The sequence below is a fragment of the Camelus ferus genome, chromosome 15, assembly GCF_009834535.1.
Source record: "Camelus ferus isolate YT-003-E chromosome 15, BCGSAC_Cfer_1.0, whole genome shotgun sequence".
Classification (NCBI taxonomy): Eukaryota; Metazoa; Chordata; class Mammalia; order Artiodactyla; family Camelidae; genus Camelus; species Camelus ferus.
Window position 1 is genome coordinate 50,413,965 of NC_045710.1, and position 24,309 is coordinate 50,438,273.

A 24,309-nucleotide genomic window follows, 5' to 3' on the forward strand; every position below is an offset into this window, starting at 1 on the left:
TTTTTTTTTTAACAAGGTAAAATTTCAGTATAAATAGTTTCAACCATCTCACAAAAAGCTAGTTTATTTTATTTATTTATTTTAGTCCATTTTAGAATATTTTAAAAAGCATTCTCTACCTGCCCTCCTCCTGCCCCGTTTGGGGAAATCATCCTAGGAACTTGTCTGGAGAACCTGGGAATTTCTGAAGACTGCACTAACCATTCTGTCTCTGGACTGCTGTTCTAATCTGCAGATCCTGCAACATTTCCTGCCTGCAGCCAGCCCTGTTTGCTTCAGGCTACCCCCAACGACCCCAACTGGCAAGAGGCAATTCCTTAATATCCTGTTGCTACTGTTGGTCCAGAATTCAGTGGGTTTTGTATACTGACAGGCTTCTTGGTTTGTCTGAAGTCAGGGGGAGATTCTGTCAGCAACCAAGGACCTCTCCATCCTAAACAGGTTTTTCTTCAATTTGCAGGGCTTGTCCCTATACTTGTGCTACTAAATGTATAATGGTTTATATAGTTATACCGCCCCTTAGATTTTTTTCTAGTTGTTGAATATATTGTGTGGTGTTTAATACATTGAACCCTTAAAGATGTCTGTCCATTTATCTTTATTTCAAAAATCTCAACATAGGGCCAGTACATACTTCGAGTTTCGTGTTTGATAGTGAAATTTAAATGTGAATAAAATAGGATATCCCCAAAGAATAAAACAAAAATAAAAATAAAAATAAAGCATTCTTCCTATTTACTTCTGTATAAAAAAAGTAAATACATTAGATGGGTGGTTGTATTTTGAACTGCTTCACACATTATGCAAAAAAGGAACCGTGAGAAATGAAGAACAAAAATAAAAATATCCCTGGATAAAATCCATGTGTACAGAGGATGATTCAGGATGTTATAAATAACTCATATGAGGGTAAAGCAAAGATGCAATATTTATATATCATTCTCTGAAGAAAGCATGTATTTTATTAATCTTCAAGTTCCTCAGCAGATTAATAATAAAAGCTTAGTACGTATTACCAACAAGTCTGACTGCTGGGCCCAAAGGAAACTCAAATTATTTTAAGGTGAGTTTGCTTCCTTTTCATCTGATTCATCATCCATAACCTGAAACAAACAAACAAACAAACAAACAAAACCAAAGAGAATTTAATAATTGAGAAAAGGATCAGAAATTGCTATTTTTCTGATTTTAATATTACTTGCTTACCTGAAAGACACTACTCTATAACAATGCATGTCAATCTAATAAGAATAAATCTATCAACAGCCCCCAAAGCACAAAGTTTGCATCATAACCTGATATTCTAAGAATATAAAAGCAAACTGAATATTAGCAAATTAATTAAACATTGGTCTCTTTTTCTTGTCCCAAAAGAGGCTTCCAATAGCAGTCGCAGCTGGACAGAGAATATCATAATGATTAACTGGTATTCCTAGCCAGATGACTAAGATAATCAACTTTTTTTGCTTTTTTTCCAAAAGCATCTTATTTCCCTAAATATATTCTAGGGAGCCATACCAAGCTGTTATTGTAAAAATATATGTTAGAAAAAAATGAATCCCTTAAAAAGGTAAAGAAACAAATTATTATACTAGAAACTAATTATTTTGGTCTTACTCAGATAAAAGTTCATTTTAAACTTAAGGAAAATATGAAGATTTTCATTTTTAATAGGAAAAATACTAATGAATATTTGAAGAAAAAAATGGAAAGATTAATACCTTTTCATGAGTTAATATATTACTCAGATAATAAAGACTTTCAGAAAGGAAAAGTGTTAAACCCAAGACTTTTTTTCTCTTCACCACACCTACTATAATTAAATGCCAATTCAGGTTTATAATCTGGCTGCCAATTCATCACCTCACACTGGACAAATGAATGAAAATATTCCTTTGTCAATCCACCAAAGTGTTAACTAATGTAATTTTTTTAAAAGGCATTTAGAGGATAATGGGACAAAAATTCATTTTAAAACAACCTAAATGAATCTGGTTCTGATCTGAGGCACTCAATGGAAAAACAATTCTTTCACAGTTTCTTTTGGATTGAGTAAAAATGGACATTAATTTCCAAGGAATTGACATTTTTATATCTAATCTCAGCAACATCCAATCCAAAGAATTTTGTCAATCAATTTCTATTTTGGGCAAAATATTCCTAAAGAAGAACACAAAGACCTAGATATGATTAGAAGTCTCTCATAAACAAAAAGCTGAAACAGAAACACAGAAGCTTTGCACGAAAAAAGAGCTTAATTCCAAGTGAAAGATTGATAAGAACTTCAAAAAGGAGATGGCATGGATTGTACCAAAAAGATTTTAATGTACTGAGGAATGAGTGAGTCTCAAAGGAGCTGAGCAGAGATGCTCTCTCCTTAAAGGTACAGAATTACCAGAATAGTTTGTTCAAATTTCTAATTTCCATACACTCTTTCCTTCCTTGATAATTTCTAAGGCCATGCCTCTTGGTTGAGTTTTCTGCAGTGAGAGCCACTATTACTGCTGAGAATGTGTTGTGCTATACTCCTTAGGTATGTTGGGGCAGAAAATATGTTGACATCAAGCTATAGCTAAAGCTCTATACCTCTACTCAGTAATCTGTTTTATTGTACAGCAAAGTATGATTTCTTGATGAGCTTCTTGCCTACGTGTTTAAGAACAAGATGTGGATAAATATGAAGCAGCAGAGCTCTTCCACTAAAGACTTCTAAATCTCATCTATAAAATCCCATGTTTTGAATCCCCCTTTCATAATTTTTCTACAATCAGAACAGTGGTATGCCCTCTGACTCTCATTTTCCCATGTGCAATGGAAATGACTTACTTAATACACTGTGTTGTTAGAAGATAAATGAGGTGATACCTGTAAAAATGCTGGGCACATAGTAGGTAATTCATAACACTACAGTTAATTCTTATATAAGGAGTCTTCAAGTCTGATAACAATGGTAATACAACGATAGGTCCCTTGAAGAAAATGTCAGGTCATGAATCCCTTTTCTTTCCCAAAATTCATTTTAATTTTAAATCTAAACTGTCGTATAATATTGGCATACCTGTTCTACACCTTCTACTTCTGGAATATAAAACTGTAGCATGTTCTGAATTCCATTTTTCAGAGTGATGATTGAACTGGGGCAGCTGGTACAGGAACCTTGGAGTTTCAGCTGTACAATGCCATCCTCAAAGCCTTTATAGATCACGTCTCCTCCGTCTTCCTGCACAGTTGGCCTGTGGCCACGGAATATTTATGACATGTTTAAGAGAACAGAAGTTTTCATTCAAAAAATTTAATACAACTCAGAGCTTGGATTTTATATTATCAAAATTCACAAAGTTAGAGCTACTTTTAGAATAGAAAGTAACTGTAGCTAGTCTCATTTGTAATTTTTTTTTTACTTTCAGATGAGATGCCAAAATTCATTCATAGAAATATTTGCTCTGCTTATTGCATTTCAATCTTGCTTATTAATAATCTTTTGAAGCATTTAAGATTTCAAATTTCCTAATAATTATACTGGTTACTGAAGATATACTCATTCATCCTTTTAAGTGAACAAAGGAAGACTGAGACATACCGGTGTTTGTTTCCAGGTAAACTTTTCATTGAAATGTAATATACAGAAAGATGCATAAATCATGTAGGATCAATTCAAGGAATTTTCACAGAGTGAACATACATTTGTTCTAGGCCAAGAAACAGAACACTAGGACCCTGGAAGTCCCCCTGTATTTCCTGCTTATCAGTCCTCCCAACCAAAAGTAACCATTATCCCAACTGCTATCACCATTGATTAATTCTGCCTGTTTTTTTTTTGTTTGTTTTTGTTTTTTACTTTTTATAAATATAAATTTCATTCAGAAAACATACAGTATTTACTCTTTTGTATCTGGCTTCTTTTGCTCTTTGTGAGATTCATCTACATTGTGGCAGGTGCATTCAGTCTCGCTGCACAGTATTCTGTTAAGTGAATATGCCAGAATTTATTCAATCTACAGAACACTGTAAGACTTTTTTTGCCACATATTTTATGTCTCTTATACTTTTTCCCTCTGTTTTCCATTCTTGTTTCTCTGCTTCAGCTGGATATTTTCTATTGACCTATATTCCAGTAGACTAATCTTCTCTCCAACAGTGTTCAGGGTGATGGTCAACTAACCTGATGACCTTATGTTTACCTATTATATATTTTAGTTTCAGAATTACTTTTTCTCTTTTTATGGATTCCAGTTCTCTGATGAAATTCTTCACCTTGTTTTCTATTTTCCCAAACATTCTAGCCAGTTATTTTAAAGATCCTATCTGTTAACTCTCATACCTAGGTTATCTATGGATTTGTTTTAGTTTCTCTTGGCCCAGTTTCTAGGTATGCCTGGTAATTTTTGACTCAGTGATGTATGAAAAACTGAAGTGACTCGGGCCTGTATTACATCAGAAAGAATCCATCCTATCTTCTGGCAGTAGGTCAGTCCACTGCGGAATTAAGCTCACTCAGTACCAGACTACAGTTCTGTAAGGCCTGGTCCACCTCTGGTGTGTCTGTTTTCAAGGGTATCGTCTTCCAGAGAGCCCAACTGGGAGCCTGGATATTCCTTGGCCCTCTTTGAAAGGTCCTAAACTCTAATTTTTGTCACCCCCAGCACCATAAAACTGCCAACAAAACTCTGTTCAGCCTTTCAACTGCCTTTTGTTTGACTTCTTTGTCTCTTCCCCTCCACAGCTAAGAATAAGCAAATGGGGAGAACCTCTGAGTGTTTAGACATTTTTTTCTTAACTTTTCTCTGGGATCATGACCCTTCAAGTCCAAGCTTCGTTGATAACCCAGAATTGTAATTTTTCTTCCCATCTCAACAGCTTGCTGAAAGCTACACGGTTTCTGATTCTTAAGTGGCTGCCCTCTGCCCAGCTTCTCATAGTCCAGCCTCACACCAAGAATCAGCAAATGCCCCAAGGGACGCTTCCATGGGCTTCCCTTCTCTACAGGATCTTATTTGCTTTGGTGGCCATCTAATGCCTTCAAACAAGACAAAATTAAAAGAAAAAAGGTTTTTTGTATTTTACCTAGCTTATCCGGGAGTTCTCACAGGACCACTGGTCTGCTATAAGCAAAAGTGGAAGCTTACAGTACTCTACTCGTTTAAATTTATTCTTTTGGGGCAGCAGCCTGAAAACAGGTACGCCTTCTATCCTCATAATTCTCCTAAACACTGTTAAGTCATTTTTTTTCTGTCTAAGAAATTTGGTACTATAACAATACCAAACACAAATGGTGACCATGAAAGATGAATTACTGATGATACTTAGACAGAGTGTTTTATTTTATTTTATTTTATTTTAGGGGGGAGGTAATTAGGTTTATTCATTTATTTTAATGGAGGTACCGGGGATGAATCCAGGACCTCATGCATACTAAGCAGGCACTCTACCACTGAGCTACGCCCTCCCCCAGAGTGTTTTAAAACTTTCGAGTGAATATAGAAAATGTACAGGCTCTAAGTTTAATTGTCATGGTTATCTATTTTGGTTTACGTAAACCTATGCTTATTTTGGAACTCTACTACAACCTCACAGACAACCAAAAGTATATTGCTACAGTGAAAACTGGCCCTGTAGTGTACCTGATCCCAGGTAGAAAGATGAGCACATACCGTATTCTAGTATCTAACAATTCCTTAATCATTGCCACAACTTCATCATCATCTTCAGATCCTAGAAACAATTACAAATAAAACATATCAATAATAGAAATTTTATATCCATGCAAGTAAAACTATTAAAGCAGGATGATTTTAACTTAATGCCTCATTAAGAAAAAAAAAGCATATTATACGTCACTTGGTATAGTGTTTCATGTGATTTTGAGGAAATGAAAAGATCATTCATTTGCTTCTCTGAAGAAAAACTAAACAGCACTGATCAACTCACCATTTGGTGATAAATATGAGTATATTGAAATAACATGGTCTACTAATGACATCAGGGTTTGAATTTTCTGGCCAATAAATTTGTAAACTTTCATCCTTCTCAAGGACTGAAAAGTAGCAGAGAAAAGATACTGCCTGGATTTTGATGGCAACTTTGAGACAAAAAGGCACACCTTCTTTAAGTTATGTTTTCAATTTCTCAATTTAGTGGTTTTCAAAATGACAATCATACTAAAGACAGATGTAAGCCTTACGGAAATTCTAAAATGTGCTACAAATCTGAGCAAAAATTTGGCTTTTTCATTTGTTTCATTTTTGTAGTTTTCTTTTACTTTGTAAGGTTATAGACTGATCTTCACAAATGCCTGTTTTTACAGGTTTTATATTTTCTTTACCTTTGGTAAAACTAAAAATGCAGCTAAGTCAAATTACACTACAACAAACACTAAAGTTCTGGCAACAACATAAATATCAACATATTAAATTATATCAACTTTGAATCTTTTTTTAACAAAAGAAATAAAATATAATAAAGCTAAAATTCTCTTACATCAGTAAACCTAAGTTCCATTCCCCACCATCACTTCCACAGGTTTTCACCCAGCATCATGAGTTTAGTGTATATTCTTCTAGTACATGTTTACGTTTACAAGTCTACATTTACACACTGTTCTATACCTTGTTTTTTCTATTTAATATATCTTAAAGGTCTTTCCATGTCAGTATATAAAGAAATGCTTCCATTTTTAAAATAGGTACATAATAAGCTTTGTATGGATTTGTCTTCGTTTGGCTAGTTTTTAAATTATTTCACTTGTTTCCAGTTTGCTGCTATTTCTAATAATCCTGCAGCACACAGGCTTGTGTGAATTATGTATCAGTGTACTTTTGCAAATATATAAATGAAATAAATTCCTAGTGCTGGGTCTAGAGGACTGTGTATTTTTAAGTTTTGGTAGATGTGGTCAAATGGCTCTCAATATGTTCTATCAATTTTACATATATATCCATCAAAAACACATTTAACTGTTTCATTATTATTTAAAATGTGCATAAATGGTATATATGTAAGAATATGTAAATAACCCTTCAGTTTTCCTTTACCACTTAATATTTTCTTTTATACCTTTTCACACTGATATCTCCCAACCGAGTTCACTCCTTTTAACTACTAATATATTTTAAGACATTTCAGTGAACATGCTTCCACATGTTGTCTTGTGTACATTTGTAAGACTCATTTAGAATGTATATCTAGAAGTGAAATTGTATCATCTAAAGGTAATTACACAAAGGTATGTATACACACACACACAAAACCGATATCTTCATGATAACCAGAGACAGGAAATATTTTACCAACAACAAAGAGTCTCAGCTAATATTTGAGATCCATGTGCAGTTACTCTTCCAAGTGCTTTACACGAAAATAACTTATTAAAACAAGGTACAAAAAGCAGAAACCACAAAGGAAAAGATGAATATATGTAACTCTATTAAAAAGAAAAACTTCTGTCCTTGCTTCAGCAACACAAATACTAAAACTGAAATGATACAGAGATCAGTGTGGTCCCTTCACAAAGATGATATGCAAATTTGTGAAGTGTTCTATATTTTAAAGTAAGAAAAAGAAAATTTTCTGAATGGCAAAAGACATCTTAAACATAGTGAAAAGATAAGGCATGGTTAGGGAGAAGTTATTTGCTATGAATATACCAAAGAAAAAATTTATACCCAGAATGTTTTTTAAAAACTTGCTAAAACCAATACAAAAAAGACACATAACTCAGTTTTTTAAAAATACTAAAAGTTTATGAACAGGAAATTTACTGAAAAGGAAAATATGGGCCAGTCATATGAATACTGGCCATATGTTTATATGAAAACCTTCAGGCTCAGTGTAATCAAGGAGACGCAATTAAAATAAGGCACCATTTTAGGGGGGAGGGTATAGTTCAGTGGTTGAGTACATGCCTAGCACGCACAAGGTCCTGGGTTCAATCCCCAGTACTTCCATTAAATAAATAAATAAATAAATAAATCTAAACCCCCCCCCATTCTTTTTTTAAATAAAAAAAAAGACACCATTTTAATCTTAACATATTGGTAAAAAAAAAATGTAATGCAAGGTGAAATTTTTATATGCTGCTAATCTGCATGTAAATTAGAACAATTAATGATACAGCAGTTCTGCTTTTAGGATTATACTCAAATACAGTCTAAAAAAAATAATTAAAATAAAATAAATAAATACACCCTTAAGCAACTCCCCACATAAGCACAAAGAGACTTATACAAGGATGCCCACTTCAGCAATGTTTGTAACAGAAAGCACAAACAATTCACTATAAGTAAAGAAACTAATTAATTAATAGCAGTTTATTCATATAATGGAAGACTATCCAGCACATAAAATAAACAATGTAGAACTATATTTTTTCAAAATGGACTTATTTCAAACTATGTGAAAAAAGTAAAGTTGCATATAACACAAGTTATTTAAAGTTTAAGAACAAAACCTTTACTATAAATTCCCTGCCGACTTATATGTGCAGTAAAAGTTTAAAAACAAACTAAATTTACATACATCTCTGGAAGTAGAAAAGTGAAAGGGATGGGAGTTGTGGGTCTTTGGCTATGTCTTTAATATTTTATTTAGAAATGAGACTAAGTAATTAAGGCTAAAAGTTAACATTTGTTAAATCAGAGCAGGGCAAATGGGTGAGCGTTATGTTATTTTCTGAATGTTTTTATAAATGAAAATATCAGTTTTGTATAATAGATTTAATTTATACACAAGTTTTATAGAATGATGGGTAAAACTAGTATACATGAAGTTTTGTCCCCTCTGGAATTGGTTCCAGGGCTAAATTAATGATAAAAATCTGTATTCCCATGACTTCTGAAATCAAGACAAATGTGAAGCAGAAGTTTGAAAAAAAAAAAAAAGATAAATATTAACTACCCAACATATTACCTGCTTCTCCTGAAGATGTTTCCTCAGTAACTAAAGGTAAGCCAGATGCAAAGAAATCCATAATTGTAGCATAAATATCAGGTTTCAGTAAATTCCAGTCTAATTCTTCACTTTCCTGTAAACATTAAGATGTAAAACGCTACATTTCCAACCATGGGCAAAGACAAATACAAAACAACACTTTGAATCTTTTGAGAATCTTTTCCTATATATATTCTATACCATGCAACAGTACTCATTTCTGGAAAATACATGTCAACTACTGTTCTTAAAGGATCTAGCTTATAAATGACTTTCAAAGATACAATCTTAGAACATTTCCCATTCATTCATTCATCAAACTCGCGTTAATTAAGTGTGCTGTATGTACAGTGTGCTGTTGGTAGAGGGGATACCAAAATGACTAAAAGATATTTTTTCATGAGGTGAAGAGAGTTAAAACACTGACTGGATTCTCTGTGTTTAAAGAGGATAATAAAGAAATTTCTCATTCTTTTAAATAAAATAGGATACAACTGCTTGATCAACTATAAAGGATATCCTATGACTATCCCAAAAATTCAACTTAAATATATTACTTAAGAACTACTGAAGAAACCCAAAGACCTAGCTGTAGACCCAAAACATATAAAGTGTCTTATCTATGGCTACAGTGCTGGAGGACTTGTGGACCATCAACAAGACCGGTGTTCTTGGGAAAGAATCCCTAATGATTTTGCTTCTATATCTGGCCAACCAGTTGATTCCATTTAAAAAAAAAAAAAAAGATAGGATTATTAAATACCCAAACAGTACTAACATCTAAAAAGAGAAAGGCAGCATGTTCTGTTTCAATTTTTTAAAGGAGAGCTCTTTAGGAGGAAAAACTATTAGATGCAGTCTATTCAGACTTTCAGGAGGCTGTTAGCTAGGGTCCATGCTATTAAAAACTGAGTCTTCGTGCACAAACGGGACTAAATTTGTCATGGATTAAGAAGGAATTTAGGATAAACAGGCCCCATTATAAATACAAAAACAAAATTAGGGAGATGCCTTAGTGATTGGTAATGGGAACTACTTCTAGGTAACATTTTAATAAATTATTTGGAAGATGGATCAGAGGGCTGCCTTAGAGCTTCAGTAAATACGGGGCTCTACTGAATAGGAAAATGTTTGTATTAAAAAGAAGGAAAAATATTCTGAAATTGTCTGAGTAAGAAAACAGGCAGCATATAAGCTGCAAATATACACACATTTAGGAAAAAAACATAAATGATGCATAAAGAAGCCCCTGGGGTAGACCTAGAGATTATCATACTAAGAGAAAAAAGAGAAAGACAAATACCATATGATAGCACTTACATGTGGGATCTCAAAAAATGGCACAGATGAATTTATTTACAAAACAGAAACAGACTCACATGAGACACAGAAAATAAACTAATGGTTACTGGGGTGTGGCGGGTGTGGGGAGTGGGGTAGGAAGGGATAAACTGGGAGTTTGGGATTTGCAGATATGAATTACTATATCCAAAATAGATAAACAACAAGGTCCTACTGTATCTTGTAGTAACCTATAATGAAAAAAACATGAAAAAGAATATACATATATGTGTGCGTATAACTGAATTACCATGCTGTACACCAGAGACTAACACAACATTGTAAATCGACTATATTTCAATTAAAAAATTAAAAAAGAGGTCTCTGAATTATCAATTACAAGTCAGAAAGGGAAATGGGCAATCAGTGAAGATAAGAGTTAAATGGGGTAGTCCATGATGAGGAAGGTAACTGAAAGAAAAGCAATCAATTTACTAGTCTATCTAGTAAGTATCAATGTATGCTCTAACTTAGAATATTATATTGATTATATCATTTCACTAAGAAAAAATAATGGAGCTGGAAAATTGCAAAAAAGGTAACTAAACTATGAAGGGAAAAGGAAATAAAAGATGACATACCAAGATCAAATTAAGGAACAAAAAGAAAAAAAAAACTTGTAAGCTATAATCACATGTTTTCATATAAGAAAAAACTTATATAGCACAAGCTATATGTAAAAGAACTAAATAAAAAAATTCTTAAAATACATAATTTCCTATTTGTAAAATGAAGACAAGAATAGTTAGTTATAAGAATTAAATGAGATACTGTATGTAAAGCACTAGCACCATAACAAACACCTTGGAGGTCCTAATAAATTCAGATCCTTTTTGCTCCTTCAAAATATATTGAGGAAAGAAAACTGAAGAATAACAAAGATAGGTCCAATGTCTATAAACTGGCAAACTAGGGATTAGTGAACACAGATTTGGTCCCACTATCCTACAAGTCTACAGGTGGTTAGAAGAAACCATTTGAAGCCTGAAAATTTCAATTTAGGAAAATGTGTATCATTGCTTCCTTCTACAAAAACTTTTTTGAATGCACACTATGTGTTAAGCATTGTTCTAGGTGCACTTAATAAGATGGACAATCTTTATCTTCAGGGAGTTTACATTCTAGTGTAGAAAAAAACAGGTAATAAAAATACACAAAAAATATGATTCTAAGTGGTAAGTGCAATGAGGAAAATAAACAGGGTAATAAGCTCCTGGAGGGAGTGCTGCTTTCAGCAATATAGTCAAGAAAGGGGTTTCTGAGACTTTCGAACAAGTAACGCTTTAAACAACAGGCAAAAACATTTTACAATGGGGATATCTGCGAGAACAACCATAGCCACTGGGATTGCCAGCAAGGAGGAAAATCCAAACTCTCCTCCACACATAAACAGCTACAAGAGAATACTGGACTAGACGTAACATGTTGATCACCCAGTATGTCAACTTTTATGGTGCATCAAGAACTTAGAGTAATCCTTTCAAATTGCTGAAGAGGAGCTGAATGAATAACTTTTGACTTTAATGCAAAACTGGACAAGTGATTAAGTTCAGCACATACATAACAATTAACAGATTTATAAGGATACACAGTTCACATTTAAAAAGTTCACTCCTCATTAATCTAGTAGACTTAAAAATGAAACAGCTTTTTCTAGCAAATATGACCTCAGATGTTGGATGGGTAAGCATATTTAGCTTGATCTTTTGACATTCAGAGGTTATCCAAGTGTTGCAGAAGTACACAATCTACTGCTCTTGTCTGTGAGGATCTGAAGTGTCAATGCAGGACGGCAGGGTGGGAGATGTGCCAGACGCCATGATATAAAGGCTCCCTTTGAAAGGAGATATATATGCAACCATTCTGTTGGTCAAAATATATATATATATGATTTTTTTTTGCTTCTTTTTTTTTATTCTACCAATTTAAATCAAGAATTAGTAAAAATAACACTTGGAAGCCTAAATTAAGGTTGAGTCCTGGCCCTGCTGGAGGCTGGCTACACAACCTTGGACATCGCATTTAACCCTCTGAAGCTCAAGTTTTTCCTTTTTGTAAAAAGAGGGATCTGGACTGTAGTTAATTTCAACTTGAAAATTCTATTAAGTAATTAACTTGAGAAATGTGAGAAGTAAACTTAATTTGAGATTTTTCATAACAGTATGTGTAAAATACATTAAGAATGGATCTTCTGGAGATGGGCACTGGACTCGGAAAAAACTAAAAGTACTTGACATCTTATTTTATACAATCCTATGCATACCTTCGTGACAGTAATGAAATCTGGTCCAAAGAAGACACTTTTTACTCCCTCAATCCTAAACAACTGTCTGTGGAAAAATAAAAAAATAAGAGATGATAAAACATTTTATTATGGAAAAGTCTACATGTAAACAAAAGTAAAGAGAAACGTAAAAGAACCTCTACATACCCATCACCAGCCTCGACAATTACTAACTCATGGCCAACCTTCACCCCACGATCCAGCAAGCCCACTCTTAGGTATTTACCCAAGAGAAATGAAAACATATGCTCTGTAAAGACTTGCACATGAATCTTTATAGGAGCTTTATCTATAATACCAAAAAAAAAAAAAAATCTGAAAATGTCCACCAACTGGGGAATGACTAAACAGACTGAATATACCAGTTCAATGTAGTACTACTTGGCAATAAAGAGGAATGAACTACTGATTTACTCAAGAACAAGGATGACTCTCAAAAGCACTATGCTAAATGAAAAAAGCCAAACACAAAAGACTATCCGGTTCCATTTATGCGACACTCTAGAAAAGGCAAAACTGTAGCAGCATAGAGAAGACCAATAATTACCAGGTTGACCAATGTGTTAACTAACCTCATTATGGTAATCATTTCACTGTATATGTGCATATCAAATCATCACATTGTACACCTTAAACTTACACAGTCTTTCATGTCAATTGTATCTCACAGAAGCTGGAAAAAAAAATTTGCTAATAAAAACTTAAAAATTAAAAGTCACTACCATAAAAAAACAGTTACCAGGGTGTGAAGGTGAAAGCAAGAGGAGACTGAATGCAAAGGGAAATGATGGATTTTTTGCAGTGATAAAAATGCTCTATATTTTTATTTTCTTGGTGGTTATACAATAGTATATATTTATCAAAACTTATTGAATGGTACACTTAAATTGGTGAATTTTATTGCATGTAAATTATACTTCAGTAAAGTTAATTTTTTAGGATCCTGTGAGAGGAGAAGGGGCAGATTATAATTTGAAAAGGCCTGACAAGGGATTTTGAAATACACCTTTCTTTTTCCCATAGGAACGTACTCCAAAGAAGGTTACAATTTTCCCTTTCTTTGTCTACCACTGCAAGAATGCTTTCTAAATTACTGCTTTGAAATTATTTGGGAATTTGTTTGAAACAATGTCATCTAGGTCCTTTACACAACTACTTAATGTTAAATTTACAAGTCGTTACAAGGTTCCTGGTTGCAGCTTATGATTCAGTAAATCCAAGCACAGACCTTTAAGTGGAACCCTTGATTAGCACTATTAGCAAAGATTATTTTTTTTCCAAATAAAAGGACCACGCAAAGGAATCCACCTGATCTATAGACCATGTCATGGGGACTGCTTTAAGAAAGAGTTCACAGGTCCTGTCCCTAAAAGAAAGAAAAAGCTAAAACAGGAGTTCAAATATTATTATACATGCTCTGTCATTTAGGTTACTTCCCTTGGGACAATTTCAACTTGTCAATGTCCAAGACAAAATATGATACCCAGAACTGAACACAATACCCCAAATGTAGTCTAAGGTGTCCAAAGCACAGTGACTATTACCTCTCCTAAGCTGGACACTATGACTCTGTTAAAGTCTGACTGAATTTTTTTTTTAACATTTTTTATTGATTTATAATCATTTTACAATGTTGTGTCAAATTCCAGTGTAGAGCACAATTTTTCAGTTATACATGAACATACACATATTCATTGTCACATTTTTTTCTCTGTGAGCTACCATAAGATCTTGTGTATATTTCCCTGTGCTATACAGTATAATCTTGTTTATCTATTCTATAATTTTGAAATCCTGTCTATCCCTTCCCACCCTCTGCCCCCTTGGCAACCACAAGTTTGTATTCTATGTCTATGAATCTATTTCTGTTTTGTATTTATGCTTTGTTTTTTGTTTTTGTTTTTTTTTTTTAGATTCCACATATGAGTGATCTCATATGGTATTTTTCTTTCTCTTTCTGGCTTACTTTACTTAGAATGACATTCTCCAGGAGCATCCATGTTCCTGCAAATGGCGTTATGTTGTCGGGTTTTATGGCTGAGTAGTATTCCATTGTATAAATATACCACACCTTCTTTATCTACAGTCATCCATTGATGGACATTTAGGCTGTTTCTGACTGACTTTTTTGAGCACTGCATCATATCCAACATGACTAACTGAAAGATCAGATTCTTCTGTCCCATAATTGCACTATTCCTTTAAAAAATTTAAATATAAGGCTTAATATTTATTCCTGCTAGATTTTATCCTATTTGCTTTAATCTATCATTCTAGCCTAATGAAACTTTTAAAAAGTTGTCTCTGAATTTAGCCATCCAACAGATAAACAAATCCTCTTATCTGGAAAACTGATAATTACATCTTTATTAATGTTGCTGATAAAAAAAAAAGTACTGAATAAACATGCCAACTACAGAGATACAGAGCCCTTTTACATGTCCCTTAGAGACAGGTCTACCTTCTGCTTACATTTCTTTGTCTTGTCCATGCAGATAGGAAGAAATAAGTCAAATGCCTCCCTGAAGTAAGATACATTACTGTTTGTTCATTCATTCAACAAATATTTGGCGGGGAGGGTATAGCTCAAGTGGTAGAGCGGCATGCTTAGCTCAAGGTCCTGGGTTCAATCTCGTACTTCCTCTAAAAACTAAATAAATAGGTAAACCTAATTACTCCTCCACCAAAAACAAACAAACAAACAAACAAAAAAACCCAAATAAAATGCTATTAAAACAAAAACAAAAACGAAACTAAAAACAAATATTTGAACTCTTGTTGAGGACCAAACACTGCACCAAGCCTGTGGGATACAATGCTGGGCAGGACAGACTGGTTTCTGTCCTCATGAAGCTTACTTTCTACCTTATAGTAAAAAACATTTTCCGCTCAGACAACAAAAACAAGATTAGTTTTGCTTGATGGAAGATCATGAATTCTGTGAATCCAAGAAATGGGTTACTTTCAAAAGACCAATTTGGAAAGGGTTTCTTGCCAACTGAACATCTGACAGCAATAATCTCCTACTAATCTGTAACTGAATTAATTAGGGCTTTTATTTGCACACTTTGAAAAATATGTGAGCTCATACTTGATATAAACATTTCAAACTGTATATACAAAGTGAAAAATGCCTCTTAACCACCCCTCCCAAATCCACTGTTATCAGTTTGGTGTGCATTCTTCCAGATCTTTTTGTCAGTGCATTTTTGTCATTTTGTGTCATGTATGTGTGCACATACATAATAATCAGATTGTATTCACTGCTCTGCAACTTGCTTTCTTCACTACCATTATGTCTCAGAGGAAATTCTATAACAGTAAATATGGGCCCTCCTCATCCTTTTTAATACCTGTAGATTATGGACAAAGTCTAACTCTTCCTACTGATGAATATTTAGGTTCTTTCTAACTTAATACCATTACCAATTAAGGCTACGATAAACATCTTTGCACATGTCTTGTGTATATATGTTGGTAATCCCTAAGGTAGGGTTTTTCAAATCCACCAGTAAGTTGTGAAATCAATTATATAGTGACCAGGATTTTATTTAGTAAAATAAAACAGAACAGAATAGAATAAAATAAAAAGAACAAGAAAGGAAATGTAAGAATGCTTTACACACTGTAAGGGAGAAAACTGTTCCATCAAACACTTCTGTTTCATACATACATATATATACATACGTGTGCATATATGTATATATACACAGACATATATGTGTGTGTGTGTGTGTGTACGTGTACTGGGTCATAATATAAAATATTTATTATTGTGGCTTGTATTAAAAAGTGTGAAAAACAAGTGTTCTAAGGTATATTTTGAGAAGTGGCACGTTTAGGTCAAAGAAAATGTGCATATTTATTAATTAGAAATTTTAAAAACCATTCCTGAGATAAGCATATTTCTGGCTCTCCTAAATGAGACACATAAAATGGCTATGTGTATATAGAAACAGTTATCTAAGTTTTATTTTCCCTATATCCTTGGCAATCAGGCTTACCAAAAATTTCAGTTGATGTGACTGGCTGTAATATTTCTTATTATAGACAATTTGTCTAGCTGTCAGTTAAAAAGAGATTTCATAATTGTATCATTTGTGCTTTATCATCTGAAATACAGTTAACATGTCTTTAGTGAATTTTAGAACTGTTGCCACTGAATGTAAACTGGTGCAGCCACTATGAAAAACAGTATGGAGGTTCCTTAAAAAACTAAAAGTAGAGCTACCATATGATCCAGCAATCCCACTCCTGGGCATTAAGCTGGAAAAAACAAAAACATTCATTTGAAAAGATACATGTACCCCAAAGTTCACAGCAGTATTATTTATAACAGCCAAGCTATGGAAACAACCCAAGTGCCTGTCAACAGACAACTGGCTTAAGAAAATGTGATATAGATATATACAGATACCGATATATAATAGTGGAATATTATTCAGCCATAAAAAGAATGAAATATTGCCATTTGCAGCAACATGGATGGACCTAGAGGGCATTATACCTAGTGAAGTAAGTCAAAGACAAATGCTATAGCACTTGTATGTGGTACCTAAAAAACACAACAAATCAATCTATACACAAAACAGAAACAAATTCACGGGCATAGAAAACAAACTTGTGGTTACCAAAGGCGAGAGGGAGGGAACGGAGACCGATTAGGAATATGGGATTAACAGATACAAATTACTATATACAAAATAGATAAGCAACAAGGAACTACTGTATAGCACAGGGAATTGTACTCACTATCTTGTAATAACCTATAATGGAACATATCTGAAAAAAAAGTAACTGAATCACTTTGTGGTACACCGGAAACTAACACAATATTGTAAATCAACCAAACTTCAATAAAAATAAATAAACAAAAATAAAAACTGTCACCACTTACTACTTTAAGAAAAAATCATCATATCTGGTAACTATTATTTATAGTTCTGAGTGGAATATTTTCAAAACTACTCCCATTTTGAAACATCTAGAAATTCAGCTATTTTTAAGAATAAAGTGAGCACGTTTTCATTCCTTCTTAAAAACAGAGTTTTAAAGATTCAGAATGGAAATTTAACATATTATCATTTTGATGGATTTTCTTTTTTTGAGTAAAAATATAACTTCTTATTTAGTCATGCTACAGACCTCCCAAGGACATCACTTTTCAGGAGAAGGGTTTCCTAATATCAACTCTTACTTTTCTTAATCATTTACCTGAAAAGTATTCTCTACACTGAAAAAAATGCAGTGCACATAAAAATGCAATAGCTAAATAAGGCTACCTTAACCCCAAAGTCAGTTATTTATGTTTCCTGGTAAAAGTAAATGAAAAACAGCAACATACCTAGCCAGCGGAGAGCGAAATGCTGTAGCTGGCGTGGGAAAATCCATGGTCCTTGTCTCAAGAACTGGTTTTCCCGGAATAAACTTTAAACTGTTGGGATTTGGGGTATCTTGTGTTTGAATAAACATGTATCTTACTAAAAGAGAAAAAAGAAGAAAGAATGTTATTCTAGAAAAAACAGTTAACAAATTTATGGACTATGAGTTTCAGAGAATCAAAAGAAATGAGAAAAATTAGAAAAAAATAAAATAAAACTTTATTGCCCAAGTTGATAAAATAAGAATTGCTAAAGAAAGAAATTTATCAAAATATTTAGGATAACTGCATTGAATTTTATATTAATACTCATATTTTGATAGTTTTGTTACTCAACAGATTCTAGCAATATCCTACACTTCAGTAGGAAAGCACATCATAATTCGGGAGTCTTATATGTATTCTGTTTGGTAACTTAGTACCAACTTGGCTATAATCACAAGTCATCACTACTTTCCAGTGTGCTATCATATTTTAAAGACAAACATAATAATAGTAACAACTAATGTTTATTTTATGCTTACTTATTACATGCCAGAGACAGGGTTGAGTGCTTTAAATGTATTTAAGCCTTTAATAACCCTATGAAGAAGGTATTATTATTCTCGCTTCACAAATGAAGAAACTGAGGCTTAAAGATAAATAACTTGTTACGTCATTTAGCTTGAAGTAGCTTGCCCAATAGTATAGAGTTAGTGACATTATATATTTTCATGGAAGTGGGAATCTATGTGAATTACTTTCTGGAATATTTTTAAGTTATCTTTATGGTGGGGGGAGAACATAGCTCAGTGGCAGAGCTGCTGCTTGGCATATAGGAAGTCCTGGGTTCAATGCCCAGTGCCTCTGTTTAAAAGTTAAATGAATGAATGAATGAGTAAATAAATAAATAAATAAAACCTGATTACCTCCCCCATCAAAACCAAAAAAAATTTTTTTTGAATTATCTTTACAGGTTCTTTTCTTCTCTGTTCCTTCTAGGGCCTTGATTAGATTGAGAATAACAATCTTTAATTTCCTACTTTTCTATTATGATAACAGAAGGATAGTACTGGGGTTTTAATATTTTAAAACTATTTAACAGGCCCTGGTTATTTATTATGAAAATAAACCTTCTGACATTAAAAAAAAAAAAAACCCACCTGATTCTCATCTTAGAGCAGTTTACTGAAATAGGTTAATTTATCATATAATTACCATGTGCTAGAAACAGTGGTAAGCACACTACATGAATTATATCATATAATCCTTACATCCTGCCAAGGAGGCACTGTTTATGTCCTAATTTATAAATGAGGAAACTAAAGCTCCCCGTCGCTCAGCTAGTTAAGCGACAGAGCCAGGATTCAAGCCCGGCCAGTCTTCCGGAACTGACTTGCTTAACCACTGCACAGACTGCCGCTCCACACTTATTAGTGCCAAGCATAAAAGGAAAATAAACTTAAGATCAGTCTCTCCATCCTGTCATAATCCTCATACTGCATTTCTTAAGAAAGAATAAAATATCAAAAGCAACAGTTTTATTTTAAATTAGAGATTAAATTTGGCAAAACATATGGTTGGTATAAAAATGCTTTTCTTAACTATTACAAGAGAAGATGCTAATTTGACAGCTGAGAGTTGTTTTTACACCTCGCCATGCAGTTCCTGCTAACTGGTGTTGAGTCATTTCTTCAGTAAAGTAAAAATTGAAACTAAACTTTCAGACATTTTGCATAAGTCATTGTCCTATAAAGATATCGGTTGGTGATTTGGTGACCAGGCAAATCCTAAAAAGAGAGAAAAATTTTAAATGATAACCTCAATGTCAAAGTACTTGATTTAAAATATTTATACCTCACCAATAAATTCCTCTGACAATCTGCATTACAAGGGAACAGTTTTTAAGTGGAACATTAAAAAAAAAGCTGCCACCGCTTTCTCTAAATATAAAGACAACAAGGTTCTTTTAACTCTGATACTGACCAACTATTTCCATGGCCCTTCTAAATAATTTATTGGTTACCAAAATCTCCACAAAATTAGGCACCCTGCCAGTATTTGAAGAATTTAATCTGGCTTCATTCTACTTAATCCATTTGTGTAAAATGATACATGCTGAAAGAAAATGTTTTTTAAATATTTGAAGAACTATAAATGTAAAAAATAAGAGAATATAATCTACATATAATGTGTGAAGTAGAAAATATGACAACATATGCCATCACTACATAAACTTTCTCTTTTGACAATGACAAAAACTATTTCAAAAGAGTAGTCTGACTAGGTATTAACAAAATTATTCCAATTATAGTCTAAACTGGGTTTAATTAAGTATTTTGAAAATGACTCTCAGATCCATCATCCAGAAAGATGCCCCTGAAAGCGTCGTAAGGATTATGATGTAATTGAGAGACTGATCTAAAAATAATCCTTCCTATTATGCTTGGTATAATAGACAAATAGGGAGCCATAAGTTCCCCCAATATACAGATTAACGGTGCTTGAAGTCAGTATCAAAGACTAAAATCAGCGGATTTCTAATTCAAAAAGCCTAGATGACATAAGCCTAGATGAATTACATAATTCAGTTCTACAAAATGTAAAAGTCCATTTAAAGTAGCTTAACATGCTGAGTTACTCAACATTTATGCCTAAATTATTCTGTGACTCAGGGAGACAGACAAGGCACCCCTGTTCTTGCCCCAGTATACAGAGGCAGTAAGGGCTCTACCCTGATCCAACTCACGCCATTAGCTAGCTTTCCGGAGCATGGCCACGAGGAGTTCAAGGCAGTGATGGAAATGGAGATGGGCCACGAGCTGAACCTAAACTCCTCCAGCTCCCGTAAGCACATATAGGGAGATATTTACAGACACACACACCCTCCCCCTACAGTTCCCTAACCACATGACAGTTGTCACATTTCAATAATTTTTAAATCCTACCTTCATCCCCGTTTCCAATATTAAAGAAAATAAAAGCATGTAACATTAACAAGATTGTCAACAAAACCACAGTGGCTAATTTTGACACAAAAAAGGAAAACTACGAAGTACTATGTTCTAAGGCTAGATGAAAGTTAGAAACTTACTGATTTTAGACGTATTCTTATCAAAATGAGGGCAAAAGCTTAAAACACATGTGATTGTTTGAAGCAGAAACCCATGTGTACCTTCTTTTTATAGTATTTTCATTTCAGAAATCATTTATTGAGCAATTCTTATGTTCCAGAAGATGTGTTATACAATATACTGAGATTTCATAGATCTACTGGACCCTATATTCAGGATTCTTGAAATTTAATGACAAATGATATGCGTAAGCCAATTATTATGGTAAAGTGTGATTTATGATAGAAAAAAGTGGTATTTTTTTTTATAGGCATCTGAATAGAAAATTTACAAGTTCTCATCTTTCGTGACCCACAAAACGTCATTCAAGTACAGTTTCATTAGCTTCTGAAACACAATTTGCTCTAAAAGAGATGAACTTTTACCTGTGTTACATAAGGTTGCAGGCAGTGAGAAAAGTGGTCTTTGGACAAACTGATGCAGAGGCTGTTTCTTCATGGTACATGGATTCATCATCTGACAGAATCTACATTTAAAAACATACAAATGACATTTTAAGAGATAATCTTTTAAGCTCAAGTTTCTACTTCTCATACATGAAAAAAACATAATGAAAATAATAACAAAGCTGAATTTTCATTTTCCATCCACATTTATTTCCACTCCCTTAGGCAAGCAATATCTACAAACAGTATACAAATAAGAGCTCAAGGGGAAATTTAGAGCTTTGAGTGCACACAGAATAGTGCAGTACAGAAATGCATCTATCTTAGTGATTTATAACCTGGAGTCCCAGACTCTTAGGTATACATTGACGGAAGCAAAGAACTACAAATTGTTTTTTCCCTTTTTAGATTAAGAAAACTAGGTAATAGAGTCACATGGTTCAAAATACAAAGGAAACAAAAATAAATAGTGAAAAGTCTCCCTCCTTTTTGGTTTCCAGCACCATGTTTCCTTAGAAAGAGATAACCTATGCTATCTGTTTTGAAAGATATGTCAATACTTCAGAAAGTCTAATAGGAAATATAGTATTCTCCACCAAACTGTTAAAGAAGCCAACAGTCTACACACCTTTTTTGTTTTGTGGGGAGATAATTAGGCTTATTTATTTATTTTTATTTTTTAATGGAGGTACCAGGAATTGAACCCAGGACCTTGTGCATGCTAGGCATGCATTCTATCACTGAGCTATACCCACTCCATCCCCCATACATGCTTTTTCACTGAGAGTGAAATTACCAGTTAACAAATCCTCCGAAGTCGAATAGCTATTTTTTCATTGCTTTGACAAATTAAAAACAGAGAGAGAAGGGAAAAACAAGTATTACTGGAATAGAACATAAGAGATGTTAGCAGTGAAAACTTTTTGAAATCTGATGCAAGTTACTTTAAAATCCAGTTTACTTTAAAGTACTATTGCTATCCAATTTTAATTTTACAGAATTCACTGGGGAATTTCAAGCATATATATGTTCACTTTTTTTTTACATTTCTCTGATTATTTTCACCTGCAAACTCATAAAGAGGAGGGACTAAGTTCATTTTTGTCCCTAGCAGCTAGCATAAGGACCTACCTCACTTTCTCATACCTAAAATGAAGTTAATATTCACAGCTATCTCATAAAGACTGGGACAAAGATGGATCAGATAATCCATGTAAAGTGCTTAGAACAGTGCTAGGCCACGTAGTACATGTTCAATAAATGTTAGCTGCAACTATTATTATTATGTGATAAGTGCCCAATAATTATTTACTGAATGGAGTTTAAGGTTTGGGTGAAAACATTTTTATCTATAGCTCACTGCCTAAATCGTGGCTACTCTGGAATACGGAAAGAAACCAAAGACAGGACATACACCTAGAATATGGAAATTTCCTTTCGGCCCAGGGAAAAGACAGAATGGTTAAACATTCTGACAGAGACGGGTTTATAGTAGTAAAATACGAAAGATGAGTTAAATTATTCCAGGATGACATCCACTAAAAAAGTAAGAAAGGGAGGGACTCACAAATCCTTCCACAAACCAAACTTTTTTGGAAATGCAATCCAACTTCAAGAGCATCATTAGCACTAAAACTTCTAACACTCAGGAGGTCAAGCCTTCTTCGGCCCTTTTCTCCTTTTGCTCCACAAGAGAAATCAGGGCACAACACTTACTTAAGTCGCCCATGCCTTTCACCTAACCAACGTTGACAGATGTCACTGAGAGGCCAAACTCAAAGGCAAGGCAAATGTAAAAAGAGGAAACAAGGGAACGGAGTGGGTTTAGTTGGAGAGGGGAGGAAACCTAGGGTTCTGAATGCTCATCAGCGTTCTGGGCCTCCCTGAGAAAACAAGTGACACTTTGATATTCTGATTTTGTGTTTAAAAGGCAGAGGGGGGAATGCACGTGGTGGATGGGCTGGAGGAGCCACACGATGTAAACAGAGCTCCTCCGCTGGGTGCCTACGGCCGGTCTCTGCGAGCCTCCCCAGCGCAGGGGCTCAGGCCCCGGGTCTCGGCGGCTGGGACAAGGCACCGCAAACTCCGGCAGAACCGGGGTCGCAGAGCTGCCTCGCCGAGAGCCGCCCACCTCAGGGTTAAACCCCCAACTTCGGCGACGCGGGCGGACCTAACGTCTAGGTCTGGGGCACTTTTCTCCACCCCGTCGAGAGAGAGAGACAGAGACAGCGGGCGGAGCGGCGGCTGCTCTGCTGGGTGAGCCAGCTGGACCCCTATTCGTCGCCCCGGGCTCATCACCTACCGCCTCCGCAGCCCCGCAGCAGCGGCCGCAGCTCCCCAGCCCAGCCTGGCCGCCGCCGCCGCCATCTTTGTCCGCATGCGCAGGCGTGGAACAGGCGTTAACCTCCCCCCGTTCCCATAGGTGCGGAAGCCTGGCTCAGGCGCGGGCGCGGGCGCAGGCGCAGACCCGCCCGGCTCCGGAAAGGCACCGGGGATCGCGCACCCTACCGGCTGCGCACGGCACTGCGGCGGATGAGAGGGACGGGCTTTCGCCCCGCCCTTTGAAACCATTGCTTACCTGCTGCGTAAGGTTGGGCAACAAGGGGGCAGAGGGGGGAGTTCTGGCGATGCTTGAGCAGGCAGTGAGCGGCGGGAGACTCCGCACGCACGTGCGGAGATACGTTGCTTTTCCAACTTGCTGGGTTCCGCGTTTACGCTGCCTAACCCTGCCTTTAGAATGTTTCCCTGTTCATTGCCTTTCGTATGAGCCTTCTCGCCGCAAAGGCTTAGCTCAGCGTCTCAAAGACACCCAGGAGCACCTCTTCGAAGGTTCTCGCCTTCCTCCAGTAAGCAGCCTGCCTTTTTCCCGTGGGGCCTGTC

The 24,309-nt window shown here is 34.9% G+C and overlaps 1 protein-coding gene and 1 pseudogene across 2 annotated transcripts; one reads left to right on the plus strand and one right to left on the minus strand.

Annotated features, from left to right (window-relative positions):
• Positions 1-581: 581 nt before the first annotated feature.
• Positions 582-24,252, minus strand: NFU1 (NFU1 iron-sulfur cluster scaffold). 2 transcript variants are annotated; one of them, XM_014566060.2, is made up of 8 exons: positions 24,008-24,252; positions 21,409-21,509; positions 17,895-18,030; positions 12,530-12,596; positions 8,905-9,019; positions 5,652-5,712; positions 3,059-3,233; positions 582-1,103 (listed from the first exon to the last, which is right to left on the minus strand). In XM_014566060.2, exons 2-8 carry the CDS (start codon positions 21,497-21,499, stop codon positions 1,059-1,061), a joined length of 690 nt encoding a protein of 229 aa, XP_014421546.1. In that variant the 5' UTR covers positions 21,500-21,509; positions 24,008-24,252; the 3' UTR covers positions 582-1,058. The 2 variants fall into 2 exon arrangements, with proteins under 2 accessions (XP_014421546.1, XP_006192840.2); XM_006192778.3 differs by lacking the exon at positions 24,008-24,252 and adding an exon at positions 23,732-23,942.
• On the plus strand, positions 7,446-7,545 carry LOC116669093 (annotated as a pseudogene).
• Positions 24,253-24,309: the final 57 nt, after the last annotated feature.

Bases quoted from the DNA above. Each gene is read 5' to 3' on its own strand.
- NFU1 (XM_006192778.3), bottom strand. From the start codon at position 23,808: ATGCGGACAAAGATGGCGGCGGCGGCGGCCAGGCTGGGCTGGGGAGCT. The intron at 12,597-17,894 runs GTATGTTGCTGT...ATTTTTCCACAG, and splicing joins TTTCGCTCTCCGCTGGCTAG to ACAGTTGTTTAGGATTGAGG. The intron at 5,713-8,904 runs GTAATATGTTGG...AATTGTTTCTAG, and splicing joins AACATCTTCAGGAGAAGCAG to GATCTGAAGATGATGATGAA.